Source organism: Centruroides sculpturatus, unplaced genomic scaffold (genome assembly GCF_000671375.1).
Source record: "Centruroides sculpturatus isolate CEXI.00-Female unplaced genomic scaffold, Cexi_2.0 scaffold677, whole genome shotgun sequence".
Lineage (NCBI taxonomy): Eukaryota > Metazoa > Arthropoda > Arachnida > Scorpiones > Buthidae > Centruroides > Centruroides sculpturatus.
The window spans coordinates 405,897-421,844 of NW_019385011.1; the positions used below are offsets into that span (position 1 = coordinate 405,897).

The 15,948-nt window shown below is 27.8% G+C and overlaps 1 protein-coding gene across 1 annotated transcript in view; it reads left to right on the top strand.

Moving 5' to 3' along the window:
- The first annotated feature begins 242 nt into the window (after positions 1 to 242).
- The window catches only part of LOC111633377 (glycosyltransferase 8 domain-containing protein 1-like), a 19,894-nt gene continuing 4,188 nt past the window's right edge, over positions 243 to 15,948 (top strand). The window contains exons 1-8 of the mRNA XM_023377932.1: positions 243 to 250; positions 1,534 to 1,638; positions 4,766 to 5,043; positions 7,810 to 7,897; positions 9,401 to 9,501; positions 11,638 to 11,804; positions 14,043 to 14,148; positions 15,252 to 15,319. Of these exons, the coding sequence (XP_023233700.1) occupies positions 4,789 to 5,043; positions 7,810 to 7,897; positions 9,401 to 9,501; positions 11,638 to 11,804; positions 14,043 to 14,148; positions 15,252 to 15,319 (785 nt within the window). The 5' untranslated portion in view covers positions 243 to 250; positions 1,534 to 1,638; positions 4,766 to 4,788. The remainder of the gene's footprint in view (positions 251 to 1,533; positions 1,639 to 4,765; positions 5,044 to 7,809; positions 7,898 to 9,400; positions 9,502 to 11,637; positions 11,805 to 14,042; positions 14,149 to 15,251; positions 15,320 to 15,948) is intronic.

The window sequence follows — 15,948 nt, forward strand, 5'->3', positions numbered from 1 at the left end:
AGAAAGTTGAAGAATTTAAAATTGTTCTTAAATTTTTAAACTTTTAGTTACATTATAAACTAAATCAATCAATAAGTACTATAATTTAAAAAAAATTATCTTATCTATTCTTTGTTATTTCTATATTAGGGAATGAATATCTAGAATTTATTAGAGTAAAATAAATTTTTCTTTTCGCAGTAGAAGAAACTTACAGATCGAATATTTATTCTTTTTTTGGAACAGTAAGAATAATGTTTCCATCGAACAGGTATTATAACGAGATCATTAACGAGAAAATATGATAAACGACTTTCTTTTCATCTGATAGAGGTCATTCGAGAAATAGGAGTCATTTAAAATAAGGTTTAATTTGCGAATTACTTTTTATATGTAGTAGCAAAGTAATAGATTAAAAAATATAGAAATTTTTACAGNTTAATATATTGTATATTATATTATATATTAATATATTTATATTTATATATATATATATTAATATATTATATCATGCTGAGGTAGATGCAATAGTTGGCTTAGTGTCATGATAGGAGTTATAGACTGTAGGTGCTGAGTCTTTTGTGGTCAGCACCATAAATAATCAGATATGGTTATATCTAAATTAATAAGTTCTGGAAGAGAGGATCGGACAAAGATCTGGGTAACATAACTGGCAACATGTCTGCATAGTGAGCAGGAATTGCAGGTTCAAGCCCCTATCTGGGCTGATTCTTTTCTTTCAGAACCTACTAAATTAATTATTAAAATATTGGATTTAATTATAATTATTAAATTTAGCAAGAGATGTCACTTAATTAATGTCTGCATCTAGTGCCAAATTACTTAGCATTTAATTAATAATAGTAGTAGTAATATGGGCTGATATAATTTAGCAGTCATTTGGCTTTAATATACAACTATTGAGTCTGAATGTTTATATTAGTATATAATACTGGTATATGAAATAAACTGTATATCAACTGTGGCTAAATTGATGCTTTTCTAGACCCTTATTGTGGCACTTGCAGCCTACTTATACAATTTCTTTTTATAAACTCAAACTTTACATATATAATACTGTTGTAATAGAGAATGCAGTTCTTGCATATTTCTGATAATTGAATGTATGCTATATACCAGGGATGGCCAACACATAGACCCCAGTCAATCGCAAAGGTTTTGAAAGTAGCCCACGAAGCTAAAGTTGAACAATTTGATTTCACTTAAATTAATGTTTAAAAATCTTAATTCGATAATTTATTCTTACAATAATAGACTGTCTGTGCAACGTACCCATACTGTTTGTATTTATCCCGATGAACAATGCAAATGAATGTTAACGCATGCACATATAAAAATCCTAAAATTGTTTGCCCATATTCATAGTCACCCGCAGACTATATTTTACCAAATAAGTAGCCCCTAAGGGATAAAAGTTTGGCCACACCTGCTATATACTGTACAATATTTTATTATAATTATATTATATTTTTGTATTATGTTATATAAAACTTTTTAAATTGTTTACATAAAATATTTAAATTTATATTTCAGCTTTATTAGTTCTTTTAGCACTATGCTGTATTCTAGCTGTTTACTACAGTTTAAGTTTATTTTGGCTTCCTTTGACATCTTTTCATTTTCAAACTGGATCTCATCGTAAGTTTATTTTTTAATAAACAAAATTAAATATAAATATTTTTAGTTAATATGAATATTTAATGATTCAAATTTAAATTTATCAATATAATAGTACGAAGGTTGTTCAACTCCTAATTAGAATTTTACCATATCTTAGTGTTAATAAATATCTTATCTGCTTCCAATTTTATTTGCACATCATCTTACAAGTACTGTCCCCTATACTTTGGTACTTGCTTTATCAATAAGGCAGTTCCATTCCAGCAGTGAAAAATTATTTAGACTGCCCACGCTTGAAACTACTGGTTGATGCACTGCTGCATTTCAGATTTAAACTTTTAGCCTTCCAAAAATTTTATTACAGTAGAGCCTCGAAAACTTGGCCTAATGTGGACCGAAGGATGGCCGAGTTTGTGATAATGCCGGGTTATCGGAAATGGCGTTAAAAAAATAAGTACGAGTGTGGAGTCCTCAGAAAATACTGTACTGTATTTGTATGTATTGTTTGTTTGAAAATACAAGAAAGAATAAACTGCCCAAATATCCTTAAACAAAAGAAAAGTATGTCTTTTATGAAGGCAAAGAGCCTTTACTACATGAAAATGAAAATTAATGAATACACTGTACAGTAATTTACCTGATAAGACAGACCTCAGAAAAATACTTTATGAGGCATAAAGCTGTCTTTATCATGAAAATTAATTAACTAAGGATTTTTTTGCTCTGCCAGGGTGTGGCCGAGTTATCCAGAGTGTCAGGTTATCAAGTGCCGAGTTTTCGAGGCTCTACTGTATTAGTCCAAATGAATGATAATCAATTGATAAGCTGTATAGATTTTTAACATGGTGGTCTAGACAGTGTAAATTTTAATAGTAGTTGAAACTTTCTCATATTCCTTTCTGATAATGTGGCCACATTATCAGAAAGGAAAGTAATATCAGTTTTAAAAGTTTACTTTCATTGAGGAAGTTTGGCATTAATAATAATTTCATATTCCAAGAAATTGGCTTTAAAAAAAAAAAAACACCTTTATCCCAGGATATTGTTAGCATTGCTTCCAGTTAACTTCTGCACCTTTAGTTATTTGGAAGCAACAACTCTTTTTGCCTCTGACTTCATATCACATTTGCACACTTGAAACTTAAAGATGATAGTGTAACCAAGCTGTGCTGTTATCTTAAGATTTCAGCAGCTTGATACCTCTTTCACACGAAATTAATGACATATCATATTATATATTGTGTTTGGAAAACCCATTATTACCACATTTCACACTGTCTGTACTTTGAATGATAATCCAATCAGGATTACCATTCCAAGATGAGATATTTAGGCTCCCAGAAAGAAATGAAAAAAATTAAAATTTCTTGCTATTTTCCAGTAACTTGCAAAATTCTGGTTAGAAATTGAACCATCTTAATAGCAATTTTTTTATGAAATTAAAGTTAAAATATTCTTATGTAAATTAAATGAATTTTCAGCATTAAAATAATTATTTGTTGTTTTAAGATTCTTCAAGAGACTATATCATGTAAATAAAAAACTGTATATATAAAATGCTTGGTGTTCAATATAATATATTCTTAATAATAAACAACGCTTTTTGCCCATGACTATAAATTAGACACAGTTAGACAACCTAATAAATAGAGTATAACAATTTGCAGGGCTTATCACACCAAGGCCGACTGAAAGCCCTGCAAATTGTTATACCTTATTTATTTGGTTATCTCACTCTGTCTAATAATATATTCTTCATCAAGCTAACAATTTACTGAATTTTATTGGGTTACTAATTAATTAAAAAATTAGTTAAGGATTTGGAAAAGAGTTGAAGTTTAAGTAAAAGAGAATTCAGATTTTCTTGATTTTTTTTATTTAATATCTTCTGAACTTAATTTCATTGTAGTTATTTAATTATTTTAATATATATCACTGTCCCTACCAAATAGTGCTAAATTATTTTGATAATCATTAAAAAATAGTCTTATTCCTATATTTATTTAATTTTAATTTTTTGTCAAAGTTGATGACATGAATTTTTTTCATATGTGGTGATTATAAGTTACAAAATTTCAAAAGAATCAATTCATCTGAAAAAAATTTCAAGGGATATTCTGTTCACAAAACCAAATTTTACCATATAAACTTTATAGATTGAATTTGTTGAGAATCTGATTATTAATATACCACTCACAAAACCATCACCAGCACATGACAAGAAAAAAGAAAAATTTACTAATGTTTTCGTCTATGTGAAATAGACATCCTCAGGTACAAATGATATTGAACAAATGGCTAGTAAAAATAGAATGTTTTTTAAAAGTTCAAACTGGTTACATAATTAGAATATGTTGCATTAGTTTATGTTATGTTCAAGATATAATTTCCAAATATGTATATTTGGAAATTATATCCTGAGCATAACATAAATTTTAACATGCAAGAGGTCTTGCCATGAGGATGAAGAAACATGAATATTCCATAAGAAAAAAGCTGACAACTACAGTGTTAGTGACGTATGCAGGTCCGGGTTGAACTATAGAACACAAAATTGTTACACATAGTGTTGGATAAAGCACAACTCAAATACCTCGAGGCACTTGAGATCTATCGTGCAATTAAACAAGGAGTTGCTATTAACTTCAAGAAAACGGACACGCTATCCACAGCATGGCGCGCCATTTTTGAACTAGATTCTGCTGATGATAACTTGCATTAATGATGATTTAAATTACAGAGGATATTTATGTCATAGTAATTAACGTAAAGTTAATTGATTATTTATTCATTTATTGTTTAAATAATATACATATTTGGAAATTATATCGCGAACATAATGTAAATTTTAACGCAGTAATCAGTTTGAACTTTTAAAAAACATTCTATTTTTACTAGCCATTGTTTGATATTGTACCTGAGGATGTCTATTTCATATAGATGAAAATGTTAGTAAATTTTTCTTTTTTTCTTGCCATGTGCTGGTGATAGTTTTGTGAGTGGTATATTTTTACAAACCCAGTTTTTGAGATATATCTGATTATAACTTTTTCACTATCAAAAATTATTTAAATTTATTTAATTTTTGTACAATGATTTTGTTAATTAAAATTTTAAGTTTTAAACTTAGACTTTTTCTTTCTAGGAAATGTATATACTGCAGCGGATATGATAAAAGTATTTATGGTGACAGAAAATTCACGTATGGGTGGTGTAATCACAGCCATCAACAGTATTATTTCAAATACTAATCATCCAACACATTTTTATATTGTGACAGATAATAGCAGTGCTTATCATTTATTGTCTTGGATTGAACATAGTAAACTAAAATCAATATCATATGAAATTAATGTGTTTCAAAATAAATTATTTTTACCTCATGTTCAGAATCTAGAAAATATGCATCATAGAAATCCTTTGGTGAGTTATTTTGATATTTTAAAAATAAAAAATGTTTAATTTATATGTATTGATAGAACTTTTTAATTATGTTTATAATTGTGTTACAAGAAGCATTGCAAATTAAAATATAAATTACATTCAATTTTGTTTTTGCATGACAGATACATTGCTGAAAAATCTGTGTAAAATATCCTGTAAAAAAGGATACTGTCTATATGAAAAATGGAAGATTGGTTCCAGATCCTAAAATCCAGTAAAAATAACACAATAAACCAATTAATTTAATAGGATGTGTTTAAACAAAATATTTCAATTTAATTAAATTACAGTAGGGACCATTTTAATTAACTTACCAGCAGCATTTAATAGATTTATATTAATTGCACAAATTTAATTTTAATTTTATTCAACTTTTCAGTTAAACATCAAAATATCTCTAAGTTTTAACCAATGTTCCCTCTAATTTTTTGTATAGCTGTGCATGCTGAAATGCAACTGTGCAAAAATTTTCAGACAAAATATCTGATGTGTTCACATGAATTTTTGCTTAGAATTCATTTATACTATCTCCCAATTGTCCAGATTCATCTATACTATACAAACTATTTGGATTATTATGATTGTTTATAGATATCCTGCTGTCAGCTGTGTGCACAAGAAGTAAAAGCACCTGTGCAACTTCATAGAATTCAATGTGCAGTTGTGCATGAGTGCAACTGAAAGCATTGCTTTTAATACCAAATGGCATACAAAAATAATTCCATAGTGAAAGAATTGGAAGAAATGCAATTATATAAACAAATTGTCAAACTTCAAATAATATTTTTTGATTGTTTCAACTGTGGGATAAACTTGGAATGAAAAACCGAATGTCATTACATATGTTGAAATGAATTATAAAAAAAACAAGCAAATCTTAATATTTATTTGAGCATATATAGCAGCTTTAAATGCAAATTCTAAGAATATTTTTTATAATTCATTTTTTAGAAAAGAAAGTATGAATATTTTACTTAGGATTAAAATTAAATGGAAGTGTTTAAAAAAGCAAATTTATTGAAATATATTAGATGAAAACAAAACATATAAAAAGAGAATTGAGTTTTTCCAGACCATTTTAAATCAAAATTATGTAAAAACAAAATTGATTGTATATATTAACATTAAATAGAACGTGCTCAGCAAAATACTAAACAATAACCAAACACCTTTATCGTTGCTGAGAAAGTTTATTTAAAACAAACATTTTCGACCTATTCCATAGGCCATCGTCAGGTTGAAAACGGACAATTGGAAGATTTCACAAGATATAAGTATATATTAACTGCAAGTAACAAGTTTATCATAATTTTCATATTTTAAATCAAAATGTTGTACATCACACAGTTATTGATAAATTTATAATTTTATTAAAATTATGTACAAAAACGAGAGAGGAAAATATCTAACTAAATTTAAATATTTAAACACAAACATATAATGTAATATTCAAACTAAATAGTGAAAATGGTTTAAAAACAATTTATATATTTAATATTTTATAAGCTGTTACATTTATTATTATTTATAAAAAATAAAAATTTTGGGTTATGTTTTATATCAGCTTTATAATTAATATAGAATGATTGAAAACTTGTTATACAGTGTTCATAGAAAGTTATGCATCCAATTTGAGTACTGTATGTTGTATGCAAATTTTGACATAAACAGTTATTATGGTATAAACTGACAAACTAACTTTTATTTTGGTCTCACTAATTACATCCCAAGGAATCCTAGGAAAAAGTCGGAAAAATTCCAATCAAAAGTTCCAATTACAAAGTTGTTTCTTGTCCTCCAAATAGTAAAAATCACTTTTATCTTAATCAGCTTTACTTATAAACACTTGAAGAAAAAAAGGCATGAAAGTACAGCTTCCTGAAGTAATGTTGCCTCTGCAGTAAAAAAGTTTGTTTTAGCACACAGACATGAATACAAAGCTTTGAATAAAGTACAAAAAATAAACTTAACTTTCTTTGTTTACATGCATTCTATTTAAAGTTAAATTAAATTAATTAATTTAAAATAATTAATAAAATATTAAAATTAGAAGCAATTATTCATTTCCATAAGTAAAGAAAATTAATACTTGATTGCATGCTATTCTCTTAATTAGTTGTATGTTCTTTGGAACTTAGCATAAAGTTGCTTTTGAGAACAAATCATACAGGAACACTCCTTTTGATGGAAAAAGTAGATTTATTTTCTACAACCAAAATATTTTATTTCTACAGTTTTACTTATTTTATCCCATGGTTTTAATAATTAGTTATTCCAGCTGTCACTATAATTATTTTTAATTTTTACCGATATACATAATAAAATAGACTGAAGAAGGACATAAAGCCTGAAATGCATATCCATTGTAAATTATAGAAAATAAATCTACTTTTTCCATCAAAAGGAGTGTTCCTGTATGATTTGTTCTCAATAGCAACTTTATACTAAGTTCTGAAGAACATACAAAGAAAATTAAATTAAATTAAAGCAGTAGGAGACCTTATTTATCAATCAACCCTCATGTATGCATATATGTACTGTATATAATACACAAGGGTTGAGTGATAAATATAAATATAAACATATATTTTATATATGCATGCAAAGGATGAAGATATGTTTAAGTTTGAACTCATATCTTGTTCAAATAAAAGATATGGTTTTTATGAATTTTATACATATAAATTATTGATGAAGTTATTTTTACATTGAGTATTTAAAAATAAATCCTTTTTTTTTATTCAGCTGAGTTATGCAAAAATATTTGTGTCAAAAATCAGTCCAGATCTGGAAGGCCGATGGATATTCCTTGATGATGATATCATTGTACAAGGTTAGATTTATTTATTATACATTGCTATATGTGAAATTTTAAAAAATTAAATTTTATGAATATTAAATGTACAAGACTAGGCCAGAAAGTAATGCAACAAATTTTTCCTTTAAAACCTATGTTAAAAGATCTTACAAGATCTTTTAACATAGGTTTTAAAATACTTATACCCTGCTGGTCCAGTTGACCTAGTTCCTTACCTGTGTGCTGACTGATTTAAGCAATTTTACAGTATTTTCTACTGAAAATAAAAAACGATTGACTAAAGCTAGGTAAAAAGTAAAAACAGTTTCTGATATTGGGAACATTTATCTGTACATTACTCAATTCTGATGTATTTTTATGCATTGTGCTTTAATGTCATTTGGACTTGTTTTAGAGATAAAGTTACAATGAAAAAAATTAAAAACTGCAATATAGCTTTAAAATTTGTATTTTTATGTATGAAATATATAGTACATCAATGAATTTATTCATAATAATGATGTACTGTATCAACATTATTAGTAGACTTTTTTCTGGTTGTTTTTCATAATTGAGTTGGTTTGGCAATTGTACAGTACTTATGTACATTTGCCGAATATAAGATGGCATTAGCACTATCAGAAATATAAGAATTTGACTTTTGTATTGATAATATTTAAAAAGTATATAAATTATGTAACATCATATAAACTATAAAGGTTTAAAATAATAACACGAAATTACATGGCTTATTTCTATTTCTTCGATCTCACTTAGGCCTAAATCAATTGCGACATTTTAATCAGATGAATCAATATAATTGGCACTATATTTGTTGATTTTTTATTAATGAATTTGAACAATTATTAGTTAGTATGTTAATGCACCATATCTAAACTTAACTCATATATAAAAAATAAAACTTGATATTCGCTTGCAAAATATGGCGACGAAACTCTGAATAAGACAATGATTGTGGTTGTACGAAATCACTTATATTTCAAATTTCTGAATAAATAGTGCCCACTATTTATTAACAGACACTAAAATACACAAAGAAATCGTATTTTCATTGCTGAAAACATAATGTTAAGTTTTAAAGCTAGAAATAACAGGATATATTGAGAAACATAATATTACATTTTTTGTTTTTTGCGAAGGAATGCGGAAAACGTAATATTACATTTCTGGCAGGGTAAGTATTAACATATCTATATTATAGACTCATCCAGACTTGTAATGGTTTAACTGAGAGATGAAGTTGGAACCTGACATATCCATGCTAGATTCTACATGAAAATTTCTTGAGGATTTGATAGAAATTTGGATCTAGGCTACTTGGAATGCAGGCAGATATCTTTATCATCTGACCATCATATTTTTTTTTAAATAAAATTTTATCTTCTATACTATTAATATTTAAAAGTGTAACATATTTCAAAATTTATTGTTGTATATAATGTATGTAATCTATATGCATAATTTTAATTAAAAATATTTTTATTACTTTTCTAATTTAAGTAATAAATTTATATTTAGGTGATATTTTTGAATTGGCAAATGCCACAATCTTAGAAGATAATGTAGGAGCTTTTTCATATGAATGTGATGTCATTTCTAAGCAGTACAATTCACTTGGTGTGAGTATTTAATTAAAATATTAGAAATAGTTATAGAAACTTATTTACTTTATTTTATATCAAATGGCCATAATATGGTTTGTGAGTTGTATGCAGCTTGCAAGAACCTTTGATATGGCTTTCTTGGAGTTATATAATGTATTTCATTATCATTAAATCTTTAGATTTTTGAGAAAAACTATTGAGGAAAGCTGATGTATTATTAAAACTGATCATTATAAAAAAAAAGAAAAATTATTCTGTCACACACAAAACTGCAAATAAAGTAAACATACTATGAATTGTAGTATGTTCCTTGGAACCTAGCATAAAATTGCTATTGACTTGTGTGATAAACAAAGAAACACTCCTCTTGATGGGAAAAGTTTTTATTTTCTATATTTTACAAAGGATATTCATTTTGGGCCTTATGCCTCTCCTCAGTCCTTATTATGTATGATGGTAAAACTAAAAATATAACTAATAGTAACTACTGGAATAACTAATTGTTAAAAGCATGGGATAGAACAAGTAAAACTGTAAAAATAAAAGTTTTTGGTTAAAACGTAGAAAAAATTGACCAATAAAGGAAGTAAAAATATAAAAACTTTAAAACCCATAAAAACTTTTTAAAAACAAGGTGCAAAGGCCTTCACTGTACATTTGTTAAGAAGTCTGATCATTATATTGTACAGTGAATTAAAAAACAAGAAGAAACAAATTTTATTTGTAGACTGTTTTTTTTAATTCATATTGATCATTTTCAATACATCATTATCAAATCATTATCTATAGGGGATATGTTCCAAGACCTCCAGTTGATACTGAAACTGTCTATAGTATCAAACCTTATATATACTATGTTTTTTTATACATAATGTTTATACCTACAATAAAGTTAATTTATAAATTAGGCACACAAAGAGATTAACAACAATAACTAATAATAAAATGTAATAATTATAACAATATACTGCAGTATTCTCCCCAGAAATTTTTACCCTCTTGGTGGAATGAAGTATTAGCTGGGAATACAAAAAAGATACTGTGCAGTATTTTCTATTATTTGTAGATACAACCTCTCTAATAACAAATAAAGATTACTTGAACACAAGCACTGAAATACTGTGACAGTCAACTTGATAATCAAGATGGCTACCAAGTGATTAATAGACAGATATCATAATCAGTATTGATATGCTGAGCAAATGGATGATTCACATTCTGGGCAAGATACTACAAGATTTCATTTTGCAATTCAGAATTGTGCACAATTTAAAACTTACAAATCATTTATTTCTGGAATTTTTCTTTTCGTATTTTTGAATCACAGTTGACTGTGAAACCACAGAGGCTATATTGTCTCTAGTGTTATGCTTCCAAAGATACATATACATATAATCTACCATAATGGAATCTATAAACACCTTCTCTTTGATGTTGGTGATGTTACTGTTATATCACTCTTCTGGTTTTCATGGAGATTGTGTTAATGGACTCATAGACTCTGGAGTGATAGGTTAAGTTGAGACCAAGTACAGGTAGCCATCTCTATTCTATATAATTGATTTTATAATTGGGCTTCAATTTGAAGAAATTGTAGACCTATAAAGTCCCACTGTGATCCATCGATCTGTCTTTCCTTAATCTCAAGAACAGAGTTAGATAGATGAAAGATGCGACCAGATATGGAAAGCTTAAGGGCAGGAGGTCTCAATTAACTATATAGAAATTTCCGATGCAAACGAGAAGTCATGTTCTTTCAGTTCAGAAATCCTGAAAGGATAGATGACTGGCACAGCTCTATTGTTAAAGGAAAAGTATGATGTGCAGGGCAAGCCATTACTAATTTGAGGTGGAGAGAATATATTTTAAATTAAATAAATTTAAAATATGATTAAAATCTTCAGCCTGGCATTGTGACAATGTAACAATAAATAATAACTTGTTATAATATCTATTTTCAAGATTTTATTCAAATAATATAAACATTTTTTTACAAAATTATAGAGATTTGGTTAGTGATTTCTGTTCCAATTAGTTAATTCCATTTTTGATTATGTTAAATTTAAAAAAAAAACAATATCAAGCTAGTTTTAAGAATAATAATTAATAATTTCTATTTCTATTAATGTTTCTTGTTTTTTATATTTTTAGAATAAATATATTAAGTATTTGAATCTTCAGAACAGTCATCTAAAAGTACTTAATATTCATCCTAATACATGTGTTTTTAGTCTTGGAGTATATATATTGAATATGACTACTTGGAATAGTCAAAAGATAACAGAACAGTTAGAATATTGGATTGATTTAAATGGAAAGTAAGTAATTTTATTCAAATCAATAGAATTATATAAGTAATTACAGTACTAATACAGTAGTGCCTCGTTATATCACAGACTTGGATATATTGTGTTCCCCCAAACTCCCCAAATTTTAAAAGCACTTGAGTCAATAAATTTTAAAATATCAATTTCCATTGAATTTCTTTTTGTAACAAAATACAGTACTTTATTTCTACCATTGGCCTTGAAACTACCACTGCAAGTGAAACAATAAATTCATCAATATCTAACTAAGCAAAACAAGCGGACAGATCAATTATCATTTATGTTTCTTTTTAATATTAAAAGTTGTTTATTGGTTTTAAGTAGTGTCTCCTCATTTACAAGTTTCTGTGAATTCGAAAATTTCACATCTTTTATGTGGATTGACGTAATACCGTCAATTCACATAAAAGGTGTGAAATTTCGAATTCACCCGCTTAATGTGTAAGAAAAAAATATTTATTTCTGAACAGAAAGTTCTAAAATTATTGCGATACTCAATTAAAAACTATAGACTATAACTTTCTTTTAACAGGAACAAAGTTTATTTAATATTACCTCCAAATGCATTTCGCCCTGACAGGGCCTCCTCAGTGGATAGAGTAGTACAACCAGTAATAGCATCACAAACATCGTGACCTAGATAACAAACTAGCTCGCCTGAAGATGTATTTATACCCCTTAGTACATTATCCCAGCATGCATCTACACTCATGCTGGTATTTAAATCAATAAATTGATAACTTTTTACATTTATTTCATACGTATTATTTATTTGTATGTATATAAAATGGGGGTATAGTTTGATCTTTCTATCTCGAATCTCATGGAAACGAGAAAAAAAAACTTAAAATAGACAGGTTGAGAGATATACAAGTTTCTACGTAGTAAACAGTAATATGTTTGTTTGAAGTACAGTGTTTATTTATTATTATTATTTTTAAATAAAATAGCAAGTACAGCTCAGACCTGTATTAGGTATAAATAAGGCATTTTTGACAGACCTTAACAATAGTTTGTCAATAGTTTCAATAGCTGTATTTCCCTCAACCAATAAGATGCAAGCCAAACTCATAGCCAATCAGAAAAAAAGAAGAGTAAATTGCAACTATATAATGTTTTGCAAGAGATGTTTAATGTAATATAAAAAAAAAAGCAGAAGTATTATCCATTGTCTCAAGGAAAATTCTAAATATAGAAGAAAAATCATCAAAAAAACTGAACTCCAAATGCGAGCATAAAATGTATTTCCAACAAGTCAGATATAATACTTTATACCGAGCTTAAAAAGCAAGGAATATTTATTTTTAATGGAAAAAGTGATGAAGTATCAATTAATAGAAACGATGACTAATATCCTCGTGTTATGCTATCGCACAGTAAATTAATAATACATGCGAGAAACACGTGATACTTATGACAGGAAGCGAATAGTGATAAATTCAAAAACGATACGTTTCCGGAAAATCATGGTTTTTATATATCACTGCTTAATTCCAAATTGATAAATTTTTAAGTAAAAATAAAAATATATTGCCATAAATGATCTATACTGTACAGTACTGTACATTAATTTGGCATTCTCAAATACTGTCCAGCTTTGTTTGAGAGAATGGCTAACAGTACAGACACGGTTTATATATTAAAGAAAGCTTTTGTTCCATTGCAATTAGAAATAAAAAATTCACGTGATTCTTAATTCGTTATTTCATGCCGATTGATGGCTTTCTCGACAAACCTACCAACAAAAACAAGAGCAAACTTCAACATCTGTCGGTTGGTATAAAAGTTAGAACCGCGTGACAACTAGCTGAAATACGATTAATGGCGAAATTTTTTCGCTAGCGACAAAGCTCTATAGTTCCGAACATCAAAGCAATTCGCCGGAAACGATGTCATATCTGACGTGTTACTTGTTCTGTTTTTCGCTTTCGCCAGCGAATCGAGCTCATTGCGAACTAAGCTTTAATCCCAAGCCCAGCCAATTCAAAGTCGATCGGCCTTAAAAATGCTAAATTGCCACTCTGGTACTCAGATGAAAAATTGAAAGAAGCTTTGTGGTACCGGTAGACAGGAAGAATCGAATTATCTGCAGATTGACCCGGAAACACTTGCTGCACCGATGATTTTTGCGCAGTTTNTCTATAAACAATCAAAATATCAATTTTAATATAATTAAAATTGATATTTTAAAATATATTTTATTATTATTAAATAATTTTTGCTTTGTAGAGAGAAAATATTTAATGAACCAGGTCCTTTGCCACCAATGTTAGTTACTTTATATAATAAAACAACTCCACTTGATCCATCATGGCATGTACATCATTTAGGTAATGTAATAAATCTCTCATTTAGATTATATTACTTAAGAAAAATATTAAATTAGTCAAAAATTAATAATTATTACTAACTTAGTAATAAATATTGAGTTAATTGTACTAAATTCAGTATTAAGTCATTAATTTTGCTTATATAAAAAATCAATGTGGTATTTCTTAAATATTTCAATTTATTCTATAAATTTAATGATATTTTAGTACTTCATTTTATTTTATAATAAGATTTAAATACACACTAAAGTTTTCGACTGCAGTTAATGAATAATGACAGTTATGTGTTCTTATGATGTTTCTAGTTAGCTTTACTATAATTAAGAACTGCATTAGAGTTTAGTTAGTTTAATTTTGTTTTAGAAACATGGTTGTAACATTTAACTAGGTAATCTAATATTGATTTCCAAATTAATAATATAATGATTGTCATGATATTAAAGGTGGGGAAAAAAATAGAGTGAATGGACTAGACTGACAAAAATACTAAAACAATAATTAATATTTAAGAATAAAACATATAAGACTTTAGAGAAAAGTGTGATTTATATATTAAACATAATTTTCTATGTAATATTAAAAATTACCTAATTTATATTTTGCAATCAGTATTAATTTTTCTTTTCTTGTATAGAATGTTTTTTTGAGCAGAAGTTCTCAGGAAACATTTTTCTATGATTGCACCTGTGTGAAAATGTAATAATGATATCTTGCAATAGCATATACATTCCATTTTTAGAATTTTATTATTCAGCTTATGAATTGCAATTGGAAACTCCCAAAATTGTTTTGGTGGCTACATATAGCCATAATGGCTGCATTTGGGAATCCTTATATTAAAGCAGTGTTTCCCAATCTGTTTTAACACATGGAACCCTAAAAATCTTATGGAATCTACTCAGGAAACACTATTGTCTATATCTCATCCCCACCAAACTAAGCTACAGTTTCTGTTATCTTAATAAAAATAGAATGAAAACAGCATTTTTTTAAAAGCTTCTAGAGTGAAGCACTGATGGATTGTCTACATATTATCAGTGGCCAAATGATCAATGTCAAATGACTTGCATACAAATTTAGAATTTCCAATAAGTTTTTTCTCGTACAGAATCTCTCATATCCCTTCAAAGAATCTGTAGATTCTCCAGAACCTGGTTTGAGAGAAACTAGTATAGAGTATATTAATAAGAGCATAATCAAAAAAATTTTCTTAATATTTAGACATAAAGAACTGGCAAAAAATTTTGTAGTCAACTTTTTTCATATACAGAAATGCATTTTCAGAATAGTCCTATAACCTTTAACTAAAAATTATTTGTTAATAGTTTAAGTATATTTAATATATATAGTATAAACTATAGTGGTGCCTCGTATAACATACTTAATCCATTCCAGGTGCACGTCCGTTAAGTGAAAAGTCTGTTATATGAAACGCATTTTCCCATAGAAATACATGTTAAAACATATAATTTGTTCTGCAGCATAAAATAACCATACTGTACCATAAAAAAAATGAAAATGGAGCAGTCACCAATTATGCCGGTAGTCAGATGTTGTGAGGAGGAGGTGGAGGAACACTTTATTCACACATTCATACAGATACAGACTTTTTACACATTGCAGCAGGTCTCTTTTTATTGTTTTTTAATCGGAGTGAGATTCAGGAGAGGCTACTGGAGCTTGCAGGGTCAACTCCTCTTGTTCCATCCTTTGTCTTTTGGCAGCTGGCTTCTTGAAAAGCATGTCCAAGGTGGTCTGTTTCTCTCTCTTCTTCAACACCTGTCGGAAATGACGGGCAAGGGTGT